This window comes from Equus quagga, chromosome 3, assembly GCF_021613505.1.
Source record: "Equus quagga isolate Etosha38 chromosome 3, UCLA_HA_Equagga_1.0, whole genome shotgun sequence".
Classification (NCBI taxonomy): Eukaryota; Metazoa; Chordata; class Mammalia; order Perissodactyla; family Equidae; genus Equus; species Equus quagga.
Genome location: NC_060269.1, coordinates 124,298,904 through 124,319,561, shown reverse-complemented (window position 1 = coordinate 124,319,561; position 20,658 = coordinate 124,298,904). Strand labels below are relative to the sequence as shown.

Sequence of the window (20,658 nt, the reverse complement as noted above, 5' to 3'; positions counted from 1 at the left end):
ATTCATTAGACGGACTCAATAGCAGAGTAGATGATACAGAAGAACAGATCAGCGAGCTGGATAAAAGACTAGAGGAAATCACCCAAGCTGAACACAGAAAAGAAAAAAGAATTAAAAAGAATGAGGACAGTCTAAGGGACCTCTGGGACAATATCAAGCACACTAACATCCATATTATATGTGTCCCAGAAGGAGAAGAGAGACACAAAGGAGCAGAGAATCTATTTTAAGAAATAATAGCTGAACATTTGAGAAGCACAGAGAGTACCAAACAAGACAAACCAAAAGAGGCCCACACCAAGACACATTATAATTAAAATGTCAGCAATTAAAGACAAAGAGAGAATCCTAAAAACCACAAGAGAAAGTCAACAAGTTACATACAAAGGAAACCCCATAAGGCTATCAGCTGACTTCTCAGCAGAAACCTTGCAGACTAGAAGGGAGTGGCATATTTAAAGTGCTGAAAGGAAAAAAACCCACAGTCAAGAATACCCTACCCAGCAAGGTTATCATTCAGAATGAAAGGAGAGATAAAGAGTTTCCAAGACAAGCAAAAATGAAAGGAGTTTATCACCAAGAAACTAGCCTTACAAGAAATGCTAAAGGGACTTATTTGAGTGGGAAAGAGAAGACCAAAGATAGGAACAAGAAAATCATCAAAAAACAAAAAGAGAGCAGTAAAATCACTGATAAAGGCAAATATATAGTAAAGGCAGAAGATCAACCACCTATGAAAGTCAAAAGACAAAAGTACTAAAATTATCTATTTCCATGATAAGAGGGTAACAGATATACACACACACACACAAAAGAGGTTAGATATGATATCAAAAACATAAAATGTGGGAGGAGGGAATTAAAAGCATAGAGCTTTTAGCAAGAGTTCAAACTAAAGAGACCATCAACTTAATATAGATTGCTATATATGTAGGTTATTATATCTGAATGTCATGGTAATCACAAATCAGAAATCTATAATAAATACACAAAAAATTAAGAGAAAAGAACCAAACATACTATTAAAGAAAGCCATCAAACCACAAAGGAGGAGAGCAAGAGAAGAAAGGAACAGAGAAGAACTACTAAAACACCTAGAAAAAAGGCAACAAAGTAGCAATAAGTACATACTTATCAATAGCTACTTCAAATGTCAATAGACTAAATGCTCCAATCAAAAGGGATATGGTGGCTGATTGGATTTTAAAAAGCAAGACCCATATATATGCTGCATACAAGAGACACACTTCAGACCTAAAGACACTCACAAACTGAAAGTGAAGGGATGGAAAAAGATACTCCATGCAAATAGCAATGATAAAAAAGCTGGGGTAATAATACTTATATCAGACAAAATAGACTTTAAAACAAAAACTGTAACAAGACACAAAGAAGGGCACTACCTAATGATAAAGGGAACAATCCAACAAGAGGATATAACACTTGTAAATGTCTATGCACCCAACATAGGAGCTCCCAAATATATAAAGCAATTATTAACAGACATAAAAGGAGAAATAGACAGTAACACCATAATAGTAGGGAACTTTAATGCTCCACTTACACCAACGGATAGATCATCCAAACAGAAGATCAATAAGGAAACATTGGCCTTAACTGACACCTTATGCCAGATGGACTTAGCAGAAATATACAGAACAGTCCATCCAAAAACTGCAGAATATGCATTCTTTTCAAATGCACATGGAACATTCTCCAGGATAGATCACATATTAGGCCACAAAATAAGTCTCAATAAATTTAAGAAGATTGAAATAATACCAAGCATCTTTTCTGACCACAATGGTATGAAACTAGAAATCAACTACGGGAAGAAAATCAGAAAAGCCACAAATATGTGGAGATTAAATGAAATGCTACTGAACAATGATTGGGTCAATGAAGAAATCAAAGAAGAAATAAAAAAATATATGGACACAAATGAAAATGAATATACAACATGCCAAAATTTATGGGAAACAGCAAAAGCAGTTCTAAGAGCGAAGTTTATAGCAATACAGGCCTACCTCAACAAATAAGAAAACTATCAAATAAACAATCTAACAGTGCACCTAAAGGAACTGGAAAAAGAACAAACAAAGCCCAAAATCAGTAGAAGGAAGGAATAATAAAAATCAGAGCAGAAATAAGTGAAATAGGGACTTAAAAAAATAATAGAAAAAAAATCAATGAAACTAAGAGCTCATTCTCTGAAAAGATAAAACTGAGAAACCTTTAGCTAGACTCACCAAGGAAAAAAGAGAGAAGGTCAAATAAATAAAAATCAGAAATTAAAGAAGAGAAATTACAACTGACACCTTAGAAATACAAAAGATTATAAAAAAAAAAAATACTACAAGAAGCTATATACCAACAAATTGGATAATCTAGAGATGGATAAATTCTTAGAATCATATAACCTTCCAAAACTGAATCAGGAAGAAATATAGAATTTGAATAGACCAATCACCAGGAAGGAGATAGAAACAATAATCAAAAACTCCCAAAAAATAAAAGTCCAGGACCAGACAGTTCCCCTGGTGAATTCTACCAAACATTCAAAGAAGACTTAATACCTATCCTTCTTAAACTCTTCCAAAAAATTGAAGAGGAGGGGAAGCTTCCTAACTCATTCTACAAAACCAACATTATCCTGATACCAAAACCAGACAACACACAAAAAAAGAAAATTACAGGCCAATATCACTGATGAACACCAATGCAAAAATCCTCAACAAAATACTAGCAAACTGAATACAACAATAGATTAAAAGGATCATACACCATGATCAAGTGGGATTTATTCCAGGGATGCAGGGATGATTCAACATCTGCAAGTCAATCAACATGATATACCACATTAACAAAATGAAGACTAAAAATCACATGATTATCTCAATAGATACAGAGAAAGCATTTGACAAGATACACCATCCATTTATGATAAAAACCTAAGTAAAATGCATATAGAAGGAAAGTATTTCAACATAAAAAAGGCCGTATACAACAAACCCACAGCTAATATCATTCTCAATGGAGAAAGACCAAAGGCTATCCCTCTAAGAACAGAAACGAGACAAGGATGCCCACTGTCACTACTCTTATTTAACATAGTATTGGAAGTCCTAGCCAAAGCAATCAGGCAAGAAAAGGAAATAAAAGGGATCCAAATTGGAAAGGAGGAAGTAAAACTGTCACTATTTGTGGATGACATGATTTTATATATAGAAAACCCTAAAGAATCCACCAAAAAAGTTCTAGAAATGATAAGTGAATATGGTAAATTTGCAGGATACAAAATCAACACACAAAAATCAGTTGCGTTTCTATACACTAACAATGAAGTAGCAGAAAGAGAAATTAAGAATACGATCCCATTTACAATTGAAACAAAAAGAATAAAATACCTGGGAATAAACCTGACCAAAGTGGTGAAAGATCTGTACACTGAAAACTATAAAACACTGTTGAAAGAAATTGAAGAAGACACAAAGAAATGGAAAGATAGTCTGTGCTCTTAGATTGGAAGAAATAACATAGTTAAAATGTCCATACTTCCTAAAGCAATCTACAGATTCAATGCAATCCCAATCAAAGTTCCAACATTTTTCACAGAACTAGAACAAAGAAAGCTAAAATTTATATGGAACAACGAAAGACCCCAAGGGGGCCAGCCCTGTGGCTGAGTGGTTAAGTTCACACGCTCTGCTTTGGTGGCCCAGGGTTTCACTGGTTTGGATCCTGAGCGTAGACATGGCGCCGCTCATCAGGCCACGCTGAAGCGGTGACCCACATGCCACAACTAGTAAGACCCACAACTAAAATACACAACTATGTACTGAAGGGATTTGGGGAGAAAAAGCAGAAAAAAAAAAAGAAGATTGGCAACGGTTGTTAGCTCAGGTGCCAATCTTTAAGAGAAAAAAAAAAAAAAGACCCCAAATAGCCAAAAGAATCCTGAGAAAAAAGAACAAAGCTGGAAGTATCACACCCCTTGATTTCAAAATATACTACAAAGCTATAGTAACCAAAATAGCATGTTACTGGCACAAAAACAGACACACAGGTCAATGGAACAGGATCGAGAGCCCAGAAATAAACCCACACATTTATGGACAGCTAATTTTCAATAAGGGAGCCAAGAACACACGATGGAGAATGGAACGTCTTGTCAATAAATGGTATTGGGAAAACTGGACAGCCACATGCAAAAGAATGAAAGTAGACCATTATCTTACACCATACACGAAAACTAACTCAAAGTGGATTAAAGACTTGAATGTAATACCCAAAACCATGAAACTTCTAGAAGAAAACATAGGTGGTATGCTCTTTGACATCGGTCTTAGCAGCATATTTTCAAGTATCATGTCTGACTGGGCAAGGGAAACAATAGAAAAAATAAACAAATGAGACTCCATCAAACTAAAAGTCTTCTGCACAGCAAAGGAAATCATCAACAAAACGAAAAGACAACGTAACAATTGGGAGAAGATATTTGCAAATCATACATCTGATAAGTGGTTAATATCCAAAATATATAAAGAACTCATACATCTCAACAACAAAAAAACTAAAAACTCAATTAAAAAATGGGCAAAAGATCTGAACAGACATTTCTCCAAAGAAGATACATGGATGGCCAACAGGCACATGAAAACGTGTTCAACATCATTAGCTATCAGGGAAATGCAAATCAAAACTACAATGAGATATCACCTCACTCCAGTCAGAATGGCTATAATTAACAAGACAGAAAACAACAAGTGTTGGAGAGGATGTGGAGAGAAGAGAACTTTCATATACTGCTGGTGGGATTGCAAACTGATGCAGCCACTGTAGAAAACAGTATGGAGATTCCCCCCAAAATTAAGAATAGGACTACCATACAATCCAGCTATTCCCCTGTTGGGTATTTATCCAAAGAACACGAAAACACAAATGCGTAAAGATACATGAACCCCTCTGTTCATTGCAGCATTATTCACAATAGCCAAGACTTGGAAGCAACCTAGGTGTCCATCAAGGGATGAATGGATAAAGAAGAAGTGGTATATATACACAATGGAATACTACTCAGGCATAAAAAAATGAAATCTGGCCATTTGTGACAATATGGATGGACCTTGAGGGTATTATACTAAGTGAAATAAGTCAGAAGGAGAAAGTCAAATACTGTATGATCTCACTCATAAATAGAAGATAAAAACAATGAGAAAAATCATGTAGAGACAGAGATTAATTAGAGTGTTGGTTACCAGAGGGGAAGAGGGAGGGAGGGAGGAGGGTGAAAGGAGTGATTAGGGACACATGTGTGGTGACGGATGGTAGGTAGTCTTTGAGTGGTGAATATGATGTAATCTACACAGGAATCAAAATACAATGATGTACACCTGAAATTTATATAATGTTACAAACCAATGCTACCAACCAATGTTACCATAATAATATATATAAAAAATATGAAAATTAAAATTAAAAAATAATAAAATAAAATAAAATATATGTAAGCTACATAGAATCATGATACAATGAACTCTCATATACTCACCACCAAGTTTATAAAAGAACATTGCCCTCGTGTTAGAAGTCCCTGGTATGTGGATCCTCAATCCCATCGCCTTCCCCATTCCCTGAGAGGTGACCACTGTGCTGAAATTACAACCACCATCTGTCAAACTCCATTAACTAAGATGAGTTATGGCAAGGGAGGGGCAGGTAGGCAGAAGTGAGTACCCATCACTGGGCACTCAGAAGCTGGAGAAGATGTGGTTCCCACTCTCACTCACAGTCTAACGGGGAAGCAGACATGAATACAGCTAGTTGTGGTACGAAGCTCCATGGGAAGGTAGCCTATCTGCCTTTGAAGGGTGGAGAGGATTTCTACAGATGGAGGGAAAGGGCAAATGTAATAGTCAGAAAAGAGGCAGGGAAGAGCAAGGTGCTCTGAAGAAGGACTGCTCCATCCAGGCTGACTAAGTATAGGAGGGGAGAGAGTAGAACTTAGGCTAGGTTGAAAGTAGAGTTTGAAGGGAATCTTCTGGAAAATGAAAATTCTTCCAGAAACCAAAACTAGCAGCTCTAAGTTTCGGCAACATCGTTTTCTACACACAGAAGTCTGGCGGGTTGGCGTCTGAGTCTCTTCTCTCCCCCTTTCTCTGCCCCAACCTCACTCCCACCCCTGCATCAAATCAGTTGCTGAGTGCCACCAATTCTCCCTTCATATCCTCTCCTCTATCTAACCCTCTTTCTACTGTTCTAATTCTACCGTGTCCGCTTGACTGTACAATTCTGGCAGCCTTCTGGCATGGTGCCATGTTTCCTCTCTGCCCTTCCCAATCTACACCTGAATTCCTTGGCATGGGGGGCTAGGGTCCTGGCTACTCAACAGGACACAGAGGTGAGTATGAGTCGCAGTTGGGGATAGAACCACAGATGCAGGACTAAGCTGTAAGTCTTAGGGAAGGGGAACAGGGTCAGTTAAGGTCAGGTTCGGAATCAGTTGAAAGGCCGTGCATGCTAAAAGCCAGGGTCAGAGGTGTAAATTGGAAGCCATGAATCGCACCAGGCCCCAAGGACCACAAATTTGTTTTTAGTGGAGTCAGTTGGATGAGGAGGGGAGCAGGACTGTCAGGTTAACAGAGACAGGCAGGACCAAACAGCAGTTCCAGTCAGATCTTGTCCAAGGGTACGGTTAACCCAGCCTCCTTGCACTCCCAGAAGACAGCGTTGCTGGTGCTCTCGGCTGGAGCCCCTTTTCTCAGGCACCCCCTCCATGCACCCTGCTTCCTTTGCCCAGGCTCTACCCTGCAGTACCAGGAGCAGCACAGGATTTGCAGCCCAGCGCACCTAGGATTGAATCCTCAAATTAGTCCTGAGAAGGCGGGCAAATTGGTAAGCTGCTCTGGGCCCAGCTTCCTCAGGGATAATGATACCTGTCTCGAGGAGCGGTTGTGAGGAAGAAATGAGAGCATTCACGGCACATGCCTGATGTATAGCAGGGCTCAATAAATAGTTCTTCATCCAAAAAATATTTATTAAGAAGCTACTGTGAGCCAAGCATCATACCAGCTGCTGGGGATACTATGGTGAGCAGAAGCGGACTCGAGAGACAGACACTAATTAATAACCATGAAAATAATTGTAAATAACAGATATGAAAAGGGCTATGAGGACTGAGAAAGTGTACACTTGGGAGATTTGACCTATCCTGAGAGATCAGGAAAAGCCATCTTCCAGACTCTGCTCCAAAGCAGACTTCTCGAGAAGCCTGTCCTGATTACCCCCAGCAGGAGACGATTCTCTCGGCCTATGGATTCTGAGCAAGAAGCGTGGAGCCTGTAAATGAGCTAATCTCACCCTGCAGTGTCTAGCATTACAACCTGTGGTAGGCATGTCCAGTCTCCTCTACCAGATTGTGAACTCTTTGTGGGCAGACAGCAGGCCATCTACATCTTTGAAAGCGTCACAGTTTCTGTTAAAGTCTATTATTTTAATAAACAAGGGAAATTAGCTTCCAGGAAGCTGCCACAATTTAACAGAACTTGAGCTTAATTTATGCCTTTTGTAAGCCAAGTTCCCATGGATTTCCAAGCCATTTGTCTGAACGGAATGGGTGATTGTAAGGAAAAGATAATTTGGCTTCTCAGAAACTGTATCATATCCATACCTTATAGAGTGTGGCACCCCTAAACTCCTGTTGAATAATCCCAGACCTGAGCCTGACTCACCTATTAATCAGGGATACACAGACAAGAAAAAGCGAGACTGGGAGAATTTCTTTTGCCAAGTCTTCAATCTCTAAACCTTACAATTAGAATCTCAGTTTGTGATCTAGCCCAAAAAATGGAGTACCAGAAAAACCTCTGTGTGCTGAAACATTCATTTCTGTTTGTTTTCTTAATGTTAAATCTGACTCTGCAGTTCAAGTCTAGAAATCTACTCAGATAAACAATTTTAACTATATAATGAAGCCAGGAGATTAAGTTCTTCCTTAACTCTGGGAAGGTATTTTTATATTATTCAATATGAAGAGCTGCTTTTTGATGATATGTACTTTTATTGTAATTAATAACTATAATTATTCTTCACATCAATGAAAGCTATAAAAATACGAAAGCCAAAAGAATCAGAGAAACATTTTGCTGTTAGATTTAAAAATTCCAATATTTCAGTTAAATTCATTTTATTTTGGCATCTTTGAATTTTTTTAAACATCCCAGTGCCAAAAGGAGACAAGATTGATAAATCTAAACAAATGTATAAACAAACAGTCCAGGCTCTCTGAAGCAATTTGCCGGATAGAAATGGTCTATTTGAAAACCTGTCAAATCAGAATCTGCAATGTGGGAAAGGATTTTCATCCTTGGCTCTGTTTTTGATTCCTCAAAATCGAAATCTTGGGGTTATTGTAAGCTATACAAGTGAAGTGCAATATAATGAGGTATGTCTGCATAATGATGGATAAACAAGGAGAGTTAGTGTTCTCTTGCTGTTTCCGTGGGTTTCATCAGCTTGTTTTCCATGACTCATAATGGCTTCCTGAAAAAACTCTCCTTCCTTTGATCTCCTGGGTCAAAAGAGTGCTCTTGAACTAGTGTTCATCAACCAGTCAGCATTCCTACTGTTTCCTATTATGCATCTTCAGCTGGACCCAAATATTTACCAGTTTACTCATTCTCAAAATAAAATTGAATATTCCTCAAAAGGGTTCAGTCCAAGTTGTCCAGAGCAATTCAAAAGGATATTCTGAAGATTAAAAAAAAAAAAAGGCAAATATTATTCACACAAAAATGTTGTCAAGTATTACCTGAATAGAATTAGCAGAAAACAATTTTAAAACCATTTATTAAAACTGTGTCATGTAAAAACACCAAAAAACTCCCCAAAGTCACTGATTAAGGCCTCTTTCCAACCCTGTGTTATGCAATGGAGCCTCCATTATAGACCTAAGAAGAAATTGTGGTTAGTGCTAATAAACTTCTCAGCCTAAGAAAAGCAGTGTCTCCTCTGGGCTCTGCCACTGCCAGTGTGTTCGGCTTATTTTCCACTTCTATAAAATGAAAGTATGTGTTCACTCAAGTTTCTTTGGGTTATAACATTCCATGACTCTATTAGAGAGACAGAGAAGTTGGGACTTATTCATTCACTCAACAAATGTGTACTGAACATCTATTAAATGCTAGGCAACATGTCCTTTGAGTGAGGGGGTCTCTCCATTATGCTCCCCTGTCCCCTGTGAATACCTCTATCACATTACTTGACCATCTGTAGGAACTCGGGGTTCCCTAATCTGATTCCTCCACTGACTGCACATTACTTTTGCCAATGAGTGGCGGAATTCTTGGCACACAGTAGGTACTCAAATAGTATTTGGTGAATGAACAAAGGAGAGCTCTTCACATGCAAGGTTGAGCATCCCAGAATGAGGGCCAGAATGAGAGGTATCAAGCTTAATATCCAGTAATATTTCATTAAAACAATGATATGATGACGTTATATTCTACCTAGGAGTTTCTGAGCCAACAGCAGACCCTGATTACACTAAGACCCAAGCACTAAGACCTGCCTCCCTCTAAGTCCTCAACATACACATTCTTGGCAGTTAGTTTCCAGTTTGACATATTGAGCCTCCTATGCTGGATCCCTTAGGTTGCCTCTCCAGATCTGCTCTCCACTTTTCCCCACCCTGCTTGGTGCCATGGGAAGCCAGTCTATATAAATTGCCTCCATCCTGCTCCAGTCCTCTGGCTCTGGTTGGGTTTGGTCAATGGGAAGCACTAGCCCATGGCGGAGAAGGAGAACCACCAAGTTGGGATATTTATTCTCTTCTTCAGGGCAACCACAGGCTGTGGTGTCCCTTGACCAAAGGTCACATCTCCTGTCAGGCAGCCCTCCCCACATATTCTGTCTGTGTGCGTATGTGTGTGCATGTGTCTGCCTCTCTGTCTCTCTGAGTTCTTTGCCCCTTTAGTCTTAGGGACAGTAGTGGCACCCTACTGTCATTAGTCCTAGGGTGCTACACTCTCCTTTTTGGTTTTCCCACATGCTGGCTTAATAGGCCTTTTATTAAATTCTCCTCAAATTATTCAATTTGAGTATACCATCATTGACCAGTATAATCAATGTGCATTAATCTAAACCACCAGATGTTAAATTTAGAGGAATTTTTTATTTCAGTAATTGAGGGTCCATAAGTAGTTCTGCTTTACAAATTTACATTCTCTCCTTTCTCATGCTCTGACTGAAACAACGACTGGCCTGCTAGAATTATGACTCAACCCCAGGAAACAGTGCCAAGGGATGGAGTTTAACAGGCTAAGAGATTAGTTTACTGGTCCTTCCTAGACCTTGGAGGAAAGAGTGATTTTATTTTATGTCACTTAATGTATATGGACTGTTCTTGCAAGTTCATCACTTTCTATCTCCTACACCCAGATAGAAATGCAGTTGGGGGTAAACTATACCTCCTTGGATCTATTTGCATTTATCGTGAATAAAGTCAAACCGTCAATAAAGTCAAATCAGCACTCACCGTGTACACTGATTTTGCTGATGCACTGTGGAAGTGACTTCTAGTTCTGGTATTGGAGGAAGCACTTCCTTGATCTGAGTTAAGGGCAGCCTCTGCTTTGTCTCTGCTATTTAAAAAGGAGAACTGTTTTAGTCCATATTTAGTCAACAGCAATGCAAAAACAGACACCATATTTTCTGATGTGGTGGAGAACCACGCTCTACATCTAGAAAGGATTTTGGCAGTTTCTGCCGCTCACTACACTTCCTGCCTACAAATCTGACATCTTTAACCCTTTCTCTTAGCTGTCTTTCTTTCCTTTCCTTCCTCCTCTCCCCCCACTTCCTGGGCACAAGCCCTGAAGCATAGTTAAGGAGCAGCAAAGAAGAGAAAAAATTTTTTAAATACAATATCAAGTAGCAAGAAAAGAATTTTAGTTTGAAGACTGCAAAGATTTCCTTCTATTACATATTGTTGAAGTGTGTCCCTGAGAATATTAACAACGTCCTTGATTTCAGGGACAATTTTACCAAGAAGCAAAGTTACAAATTAGATGAAGTCTAATCTGTCTTCCTTTACTATGACTATGTGACTTCTAATATTATCTTCAACTGACTTCAAGATAGGAAATGAAACTTCGTATCCATAGCATAATGGATCTCTTTCATCCACTGGGGTCTGGGGTCTTGTTTCTCTAGTTTTATATTGAAACTTGAGTTCTACATAATGTGTGTGGGTTTTGCTTCACAGATGGTTCTACTTTTTTCATACACAGCCCTGAGCATAGATGGAAAGGAGGTGACCTATAATTTAAAAAGAAGTTTGGTTAGTTGCTTCTGAAGAAGAGAAATCAAAAGGGAGGATTTGTGTCATCAAGAATGTGATGCTTCTTGTCCATGAAGATGATTAAACACTGCTATAGGTTACCAAAATAGAAATATTGTCAAACCTTCTCTCAGAATTTTATTCTTTTAATTAGAAAAATTTTGAGTAAGAGAAACACTTTTTGGATTTAATTTTCTGAATAAGGAATACATTCGCGTGATTAAAAATTTAAAAACTGTGAAGGGATATTCAGCAAAATGTCTCCCTCTTACCCCATCTCCCAGCCATTTCCCAGCGCATCACATATTTCCTTCTCTTCTCCGCTTCCTCTGCCACAGGCAACCAAGGTTATTAGTTTTTGTGTATTGATAGATAGCTAGATGATGGATTTGTATTTATATATGGATATCTTATTTTTGTCCTTCTTTACACAATTGGTAGCATACTATATAAACATATACACATAACGATGTGTCTTGGAGATCTTTCCACATAACTGCTCCCTCATTCCTTTTTACAACTTCCTGGTATTCCACAGTTTGGCTGTATCATCATGTCTTTAAGCAGCTTCCTATTTAGATTGTGTCTAATCTTTTGATATTGCAAACACAATAGCAATAAACATTGTACATATGTCATTTCTCTCCTATATAAGTAAATCTATAGGATAAATTTCTAGAAGTAGAATTGCTGGCTCAAAGGGCTTGTACATTTGGAACTTTGAGAGCTATTGCCAAATTACCTATCATAGAAGTTGTACTGATTTAGCCTTCAATTTGCCTTGGGAAAGCATGAAAGTGCCATAGAGTGTGATGTCAAACTTCTGGATTTTTGCCAATCTAATAGATGAAGATGGCATTTCAGTGGAGCTCTGATTTGCATTTCCATCTGAATGTAAGCTCCGTGGGAGCAGAGATCTTTATTTGTTTGGTTCACTGCTGTGTCTCCTATCCCCAGAAGGCCAATTGGTACCTAGTAGATACCAAAAAAAAATTTTTTGTAAGAATTTATTCTGAGTGAAACTGAACACCCTTTCATATGATTAAGATCCATTTGTATTTCCTTTTCTGTAGACAGTCCATTCTCATCTTTAACCCATTTGCCTACTGGGTTATTGTCTTTTTTCATCATTTATTAGAAGTTCCTTATATACGAGGAAAGTTTGTTTATCTGTGATGAACTGCAAATAACTTTTCCCTAACGGTTTCTGCTGTGTACGTTCTTTTTCGCATGGTTCAATTTATGTAGGTGAGTTTTGTGTCATGATTAGAAAGGCCTGCTTTATGGTTATGAATTAATTCTACCATTGTGCTTCTATTACTTTTATGGTTTCACGTTTGCATTAAAATCATCGATCCATTTGCACTTTACCCTAGTCTTAGCATGCGAGCTTGGGATAAAGTCATTTTTTTTCCATAGATAGTTATTCAGTTGTCCCAACATCATTCATTCAGTAACCCTTTTTCCTACTAATTTGATATGCCATTTTCATCATTTGCTAAAGTCCTGAACTTTCTAACTTTTCATTAGATATTTTTATCTACTTATGTACCAGTGCCATGATGGAATGGATGCTTCTCTTTATTATACTATGTCATTTTTTTCCTGGCTATTATTGACAGTTTATTTTTCATTGGGATATTAAAAGGAACTTATTGATTGAGGAAGAATTGGCATCTTTATATATTCATCTTCCTAGTCAAGAACATGATATTCCATTCCTTTTGTTCAAGTCATTTGTAGGTCTCTCAGGAGCATTTTTCCAAAGTTTTCTTCAGAAAGATCTTACACATTTCTTATTAAGTCTATTCCTAGTTATTTTATCTTTTTACAGTTGTTTTAAATGCAGTGTATCTTCTAACGGGTGGTTGTTTAAATATGTGAATGCTGTTGCTTTTTTATATTAATTTTATACCCTGCCCCTCACTTAATTTTTTTTTAAGATGCATTTTAGGGAATTATTCTAGATTTTCCATGTACACATCCTACCATCTGCAAAATATGTGATCATTTTATCTATTCCTTTCAATTTGTAAACCTTGTATTTCTGTCTCTTCCCTAATTGTATTGACTAGCCCTTCCAGGACAATGGTAGACAAAGTGGCGAGAGTGGACATCCTTGAAAATGTCTGGCTTTAGCTAGGCATGCTTTCAGTGTTTCCCTGTTAGGCATGATTCTGGATTTTTGATTGAGATGGATGTATTTTATCATGTTAAAGAAGTACCTATTCATCTTATTTTTATTAGCGGTTTTTATGAAGAATGGGTATGGTATTTTGTCAAATGCATTTTTAGCATCTACAGGGATGATCAAACAATCTTCCCTTCGTTCTATTAATATAATGAGTGACATTAATAGATCTAATGCTGAACTGTTCCCTTATTCCTAGAAGAAGAGCCCCATTTGATCATAGTAGGGATGAGTGTGTGTGTTATACATATATATTTTCTAACTGTGTTGCTAGATTCTTTGTTAATATTTGTTTAGAATTTTTGTGTAGATATACATAAAATTGCCCAATGGTTTCATTTTAGACACAGTGAATATTAATATTTATTTCATAAATAGAATTAGGATATGTCCTTTTTCTCTATGGTCTATAATAGTTTAAATACCATTGGAAATACCTATTTTTTATAAATTAGTAAAATTCCCCCGTGAACTACTCTTCCTGTTACTTTTGGGGGATAACTGACAAATTTTCTAATTCTCTATGATAATTTTTTTTTGGATTTTTAATTTCTTCTCGTGTCCTGTTTTGTAAAATTTTCCAGAAAATCATCCATCTTAACTAGAGATTTTAAAAATCAGGATAGCAACTACTCCTTAAGAGGCAGGAATAGATGCCTTTTTGAGGCTATTTCTAGCAAACATTGAGGGCCCTTCCGTTCCTACGAAAATGCTATAATAACCACCAAAGTTAGATTTTCTTCTTACAGAGCATTTAGCCTTCTAAGGGGTAAAGGACAAAGCTTTCCAACTGATCAGGAAAAGGTGGAAAAATGAGACCAGTCTTTCCCTGGATGCAGAGCTCCCATCTCCTTGCTCTCTTCTACACAGATGCATTGCACTAGAACCCCTTAGCATCCTTTATTTTATTTTATTGTCAGTAAGTACCAACCACAGCTATGGGACCACCTCCAACAGCCCTGTTTGTCTCAGACTGAAAAGTTCCTAGGAGTCTGTGACTTTTGTCTTTTTAAATCTGTGTTTCTCAAAGGGTGGTTGTGGTAGGCAGAATTCTAAGATGGCCCTCAAGATTCCTACCCTCTGCAGTGCATCCTCTGTAATCCTCTTCCCTTGAGTGTGGGCAGGACTGTGAATAGGATTTCACTCTTGTGATTATGTTACACAAAGATGAAGACATTTTGCAATCATAATAAACATCCCAAATCAGTCGATTTTGAGTTATTCAAAAGGGAGTCTCTTTTGGGTAGGGCTGACTTAATGAGGTGAAAGCCTTAAAAGAGAGACTGGACCCTTCCTGGGGTCAGAGAGGATCTCTTGCTGGGCTTGAAGAAGCAAAATGCCATGCTGTAAACTGTCTATGGAAAGAGTCACGTAGCAGGGGTCCGCAAGGGACCTGTAGGACCCGAGGGCAACTCTGGACACAGCCAGTAAGAAGCTAGGGCCCTCAGTATACAGCCTTACGGAAATGAATTCTGCCAACAACCCAAATGAGCTTCGAAGCAGAGTGTCCTGATGAGAATCCAGGCCAGCTCACGCCTTGATTTCAGCCTTGTGAGACCCTGAGGTCCAGAAAGCTGTGCCCAGATTTCTGACCCATGGAAAATGAGATCATAAAGGTATGTTGTTTTAAGCCACCAAGTTTATGGTAATTTGTTACACAACAATAGAAAACTAATAAATTGATCAACAGACCCTTGACCTGAAAATCACCCGAGGTAGTAATTTAAAATGCAGGTTCTAGGACCCTGTCCCAGATCTTTTGAATGACAGTCTCCCTTCCTAAAGGCCTGGGAGCCTGAATTTTTACAGACATCCAAGTTGATTCTGATGCACATTAAAGCTTCAGAATGAACTTACCATGTGAATAATTGCTTAGACAATCTTTGACAAAGCATCTTACAATGTCCAGAGGTTTAGATTTGGAGATAGTTCTTCTTAAGGTTAAAGTATCAAAAGAGCCTATCCGTGAAAGCAAATAATTATTGAAGAAAAGTAACAGAGCTGTTCTGGTTGGAAAGCCAAACTGCTCATCCTTTGCTCATTCATTCAGTTTGCTGATGTTTTATAGTGCGGTATAACCATAACTTACTATAGAAAGCTATTATCTGTCAAAATGATGGCTAGTCCAAAGTAACTCTCTAGTGGGGTGTATTATCTTCTGTTTCTCCTAGCATCCAAAGTCATGTAACTTATATGCCAATAGGAAAACCTCTGGAAAATTGATAAAAAGGCAAAAAGATAGGATATATGTCATTTTAATACTTTCTTCAGAATGGCTAAAATGGGCGGCATTTTTTCTAGTTTTACACTGGGAAATAGAGTTTCTTTCAAATAATATTAATTCACCAACACTGGTTAAAGCAGCAGAAGCAGTCGGAAATATTTTAAAATTTCACAGAACTCTTTTTCATGAATTTGTCAAATCTCTGAATCAAACATTTCTTTGACTTTTTGCAGGAACCTCAGAAGAGCCTAAAAAATTAAAAAGAACCCCAGTCTGAGTTTTGACCTGGTTGAATCTAGCCAACAAAATGGATTTCCAGTAGTAGAAACTTGATTAAAAATAAAACTCCATGCTTTATGTTTTCAAATAAAGCACCCATCACACTGTCCATGACAGTGTCCAGGTTGCCCTCTGATAATTCTTTTCTTCTTCTTCTTTTATTTAGATTTCTATCACTTTTCAAAAGTGCTTCTTATCTATGACATCTGGCATCTAACCTCAGCTCATCCTTCCAAAGTGATTTTTAATTCGCACCAAGTACCAGAAACTTGAAAGGCGCTTTCTCCACTTTGTTCCTGAGGATTTTCATGTAAAAGACAAGGAGCATCTCCCACAGTGAAGACACATCTAAAACCTCCTCCTTCTGGCCAGGCTGTCTTGGCTCAAACAGAATTTGCCCCATCAATTTTTGATATTCTTGTCTCCAAAACTACTTGTTCAGCTATATTTCACTTGGTTATTAAATTGGAAATCCAAAACAGCTAAAAACAAAACGAAACAAGGAGGAGTAAACAGGGTTATGTATCCATACTACGTACGGCCCTCTGTGACCTCTACTTCCCCCATAGTGACGTATCCAGTTTTGTTGGAATTGTTTATTTGTCTGCCTCCTTTTGTACAAAGATACATTTTATGCACAGCTATATCCCCCAGAACACAGCCTGGAGCATGACACATAATAGGTACTCAACAAATATGTGTTGAATAACTGGAATACTGTCATTTAACTTCCTCATGCCTCATTTTTCTTAATAAAAGGGAACAGGTTCAAGCAGCACAACATGCCACCCAGGAATTTGGGGATAAGGAAGATAAGCTTGCCCTCTGAGAGTTAATCTATAAAATTGACCCCTAATGAGAGCACAAACACACAGAGTCATCTTCAGATATGATTCCCAGGCCAACGCCTGTTAGATGTTAACAGTGCTGTGTTAAACAAGACAATCAGGCTACTCCTAAAACGGAGAAGGTGTCCTTTCAAATGAGCTGGGCGAAGGAATCCACTTTAAGACCTACCAAACAAGCCTTGGCTGTGATTTGACTTCCTACATAGTTCTACCAAAGGAGAGAGGACACACGTGTTTGCTGTCAGAAGCATTTTGGTCTGTATTTCTCACAATCGTATTATTCTTTGTGAATTAATACCTTGGCCTCCTGGTTTTATGAATCCGTTAGTGTGAGCCGAATACACAATGGATCCTTCTTGATGTGTTATTATTGCAGGAGGCTGAGACCGCAGGCCGGAAAGAAGCGTTGGACCAGGTAAATTCCCCTAATGTGAGGCACCTGTGTGGCCTTGCGGGCGGCAGCAGCTAGGCAGCCAGTCCTAGCAGGGCCCTGGCCTCGCCCCACGCATTCTGTTCAAAGGTTGGGCAGTGGGTACTGACACCTGAACCACCGAGATGATTACCTTGTGGCTTTAGCAAAGCTAGTGTGACTGCCTCGAGGCCAAAGAGAGGAAAATAAAGGTAAGGGCAAATGAGGTAAGAAAGGTGTATTTTGATGCACTTTGAAAAACAGAAAGCACTACCAAGTGCAAAACACGATAGTTTTAGCAGCATCTTTTTAAGCCCACTTGAGGGATCTGCTCAGAATTTAGTAGAACCCAGACATGTGCTCAGCAGGGCAAGGCAATGGACAGTTAACCCTGGACATGATGACCTCAGTGCTTCCTTTGTTTCCTTTGAACAGAGATTCAGTCATGACTGCTTGTGGAGACAACGATAATAAATGCCTAAACTATCACCCACAAAGTGCTTGGTTTCCTCATAAGATCTTCTCCAAAGATGAACGAATTCAAGTTAATCTTCACAGATTACTTCAGTCAAGACAGATGTGGAAATTTTCAGATGGTTTGGTGATTCTTAATCAGTTCTCTCATCTATCTTCAAAAACCCTTCCAGTCTTACTTGTGTTTTCATACTGCCATAGGAATGCAGAACTTCAAAATTGTTATGCATCATTTTGACCTTTTCATCACATAAAAACATTGGCATTTTTGTGCAAGCCCAAGAGAGCTAGTAGCCTTTTAGGACTAATAGAACCAATTATGGCAGCTTAAAATAGATTTCTTTTATTCAAGGTGCCAACTCCCTGCTATGCTCAAATCTCCATCTGTTATTGTTAACAGTGATCCTAAAACTGCTCATCTGCTCCAAATCTGGCCAATGTGAAAATCAAATGAGGATAGAAAAATAAATGACTGCGAAGTTATCTAGAATTAAAACTAAAGAAAAACTCCTTGAACAGACAGTTGCCAAAACTCTGAGCCATTGACTCAGTTCCCAGTTTATTCACACTGCAGGTGTTAATACTGCAAGGAATGCAACTGATGAAGTGTTTAGCCATTCTCCTTTCATTATTTTGGATAGGCATTATCAAAATTTATAATTTAGGGGAAAAAAGTATTTGAAAGATCTTTGTAAAGCAGCAGCAGCCATCCTTTCAACATAACCAATGTCGGGTTGTATTTATTTGACAAATATTTGTTGGGCACTTACTCTGTGCCCTCATGTGCACCATGTTATGAGCTGGGGACACAGTGATGAGTATTATCAGATAGTGTCCCTGACCTCAAGGAGCTACCTGGCTCATGGGAGAAACATCAATCAAATAATAAGACAAAAATATAAGATTACAGGGGCCAGCCCCTGGCATAGTGGTTAAGTTCAGTGCCCTCCACTTTGGCAGCCCAGGTTCATGGGTTCAGATCCTGGGCACAGGTTTAATGCCACTTGTCTGCCATGCTGTGGCAGTGACCCACATATAAAATAGAGGAAGATTCGCACAGATGTTAACTCAGGGCTAATCTTCCTCAAGCCAAAAAAATAGATAGATAGATAGATAGATATAATAGCAGCAGTGATAATTGCCAGAAAGAGAGATTTGTAGTGTTATGAGGGTGTGTAATAAGTGGAATTGACCTAGTCTAGGAGGTTCAGTACGACTTGCCTGAGGAAGTGTTAGTTAAGCCTAGATCAGAAGCCAGGGTCAGAAGGCAGGGTTGGAGTTAACTAGAAGAAGGCAGAGTGGGAGGAAGGGATGTTTGCAGGGGGTGGCAAGGGAGGCAGGATGGTTCAGGCAGGGAGAGCCTGTGCAAAGATGGAGAAGACATTTATCTGCATATGTTTTATCATTGGTTCTTCCAAACCTAGCATAAATGGCTGTCACATAAAGGCATTCAATGAATAAACAGAATAAATCATCTTATTCTGCCTATAGACTCTTCACACTTATGAATTTCTTCCTGTATATAGAGTTACCCTTTGCATTTTGATCTCTTCTGTAACCAAGCAGATGGCTACAACCTTTACTGTTTTATGAACCCAAATCTGTATTTTAAAAGCCATAAATATTATAGTTAAGCAAGTAAAAATTAAATTCTCATGTTATCTTGCTTTGTTGCTGGTCACCAGTAATTTATCTTCTCTTCTGCAGAAAGTTGAAACCTGCTTAGTCTTTATTACACTGGCCATAAACATGTTGCAAATTATAATTTTACCTTGCCGTTAGTTTTATTTTGGGGTAATACAAATTACTGGCTCATCTACTTTTGGCATTTAGTAATTCTCTTTCACAACAAAATTTCGTTCTCTTTGATTCATGGTCCCTTAAGAACCCACCCACATTAACTGCAAAAGACATTTCAGCCAATGCTGAAATGCTGCTTGGCAGATGACTCACATCGTCTCACACAGGCTCCTACAACCTTATAGGGAAAATGTCTTGTTTTGGTTTCCTGTGTTAAATGTAAAGGAGCAAGAAGAGTTTTGATCTGTGGCTTGAGCCAGCAGCGGTAGACTCCCCAGTTCACCACTGCCAGTAAGTGCTGTGCTAGAAAGTGCATCTGTTGGACAAAACTGAGTTTGAACCCTGACTCTGCTAGGAACTGGCTGTGGGTCACTTACTTAAACTCTTTTAGCTTCAGTTTTCTCATCAGGAAAAAAGTGAGGTTCTTGTGAAGTGAAATAAAATGCTGTATGTGAAAGTACTGTGCATATGGAAGGCGCTTAATGAGTTTTTAAGCAACCACAGGTAGCATCTCCTTAACAGTGATGTCAGCTCTATGACGGCAGGAACCGTGCTGTGGATGTGCCACTGTATCATCAAGGCTTAACATAATGCCTGGCCCAGAGCTGGTGTTCAGTAGATTTTGGTTGAATATCTAAAGGTGAAGAATTCACCATTTTTGATCGAGGGGAGAGATGAAATGACCCCCTTAATAACCCATGCAGCAGGAATATGTAGAAGCGCTAATTCTGGAAACCTGGTGTCATAGACATTTATTTATTGACTGACCAGCATGTGGACATCTCAAGTACGCAGGAAGCCACAGGGGCAGGTATCCCACACTCAGTCGATCAGATACTCCTCCTTGGTACCTGCAATCCTGGGCAGCGATGCAAAGCTGCAAGGTGGTCTAAGGGTAGCTCTGGCAGCTCAGACGGAGCTCAGACACCAGCAGAGGAGTTCGCACCAAACCCATTCCTGTGGTGTGACTTTGGCTGTATTTTAGGCTCCCTGGCCTCCCTTAACTCCTGTTTTCCACGCTCAGATTCTCTAATCTTCCTGCTGCTTCTATGGGTTACCTACTGACTTTCCATTGGATTTCCTCTCTGTCAAGGT

General features: G+C 38.7%; 1 protein-coding gene across 2 annotated transcripts in view; it reads right to left on the bottom strand.

Annotated features, from left to right (window-relative positions):
• Nucleotides 1-8,152: 8,152 nt before the first annotated feature.
• Nucleotides 8,153-20,658, bottom strand: part of TMEM156 (transmembrane protein 156) — a 40,188-nt gene continuing 27,682 nt past the window's right edge. Inside the window, exons 6-7 of one of the 2 annotated variants that reach the window (XM_046656905.1) lie at nt 10,535-10,640; nt 8,153-8,748 (exon numbers count right to left, since the gene is read on the bottom strand). In XM_046656905.1, coding sequence (XP_046512861.1) covers nt 8,736-8,748; nt 10,535-10,640 — 119 coding nt within the window. In that variant the 3' untranslated portion in view covers nt 8,153-8,735. The remainder of the gene's footprint in view (nt 8,749-10,534; nt 10,641-20,658) is intronic. The other variant, XM_046656906.1, reaches the window with a different exon arrangement.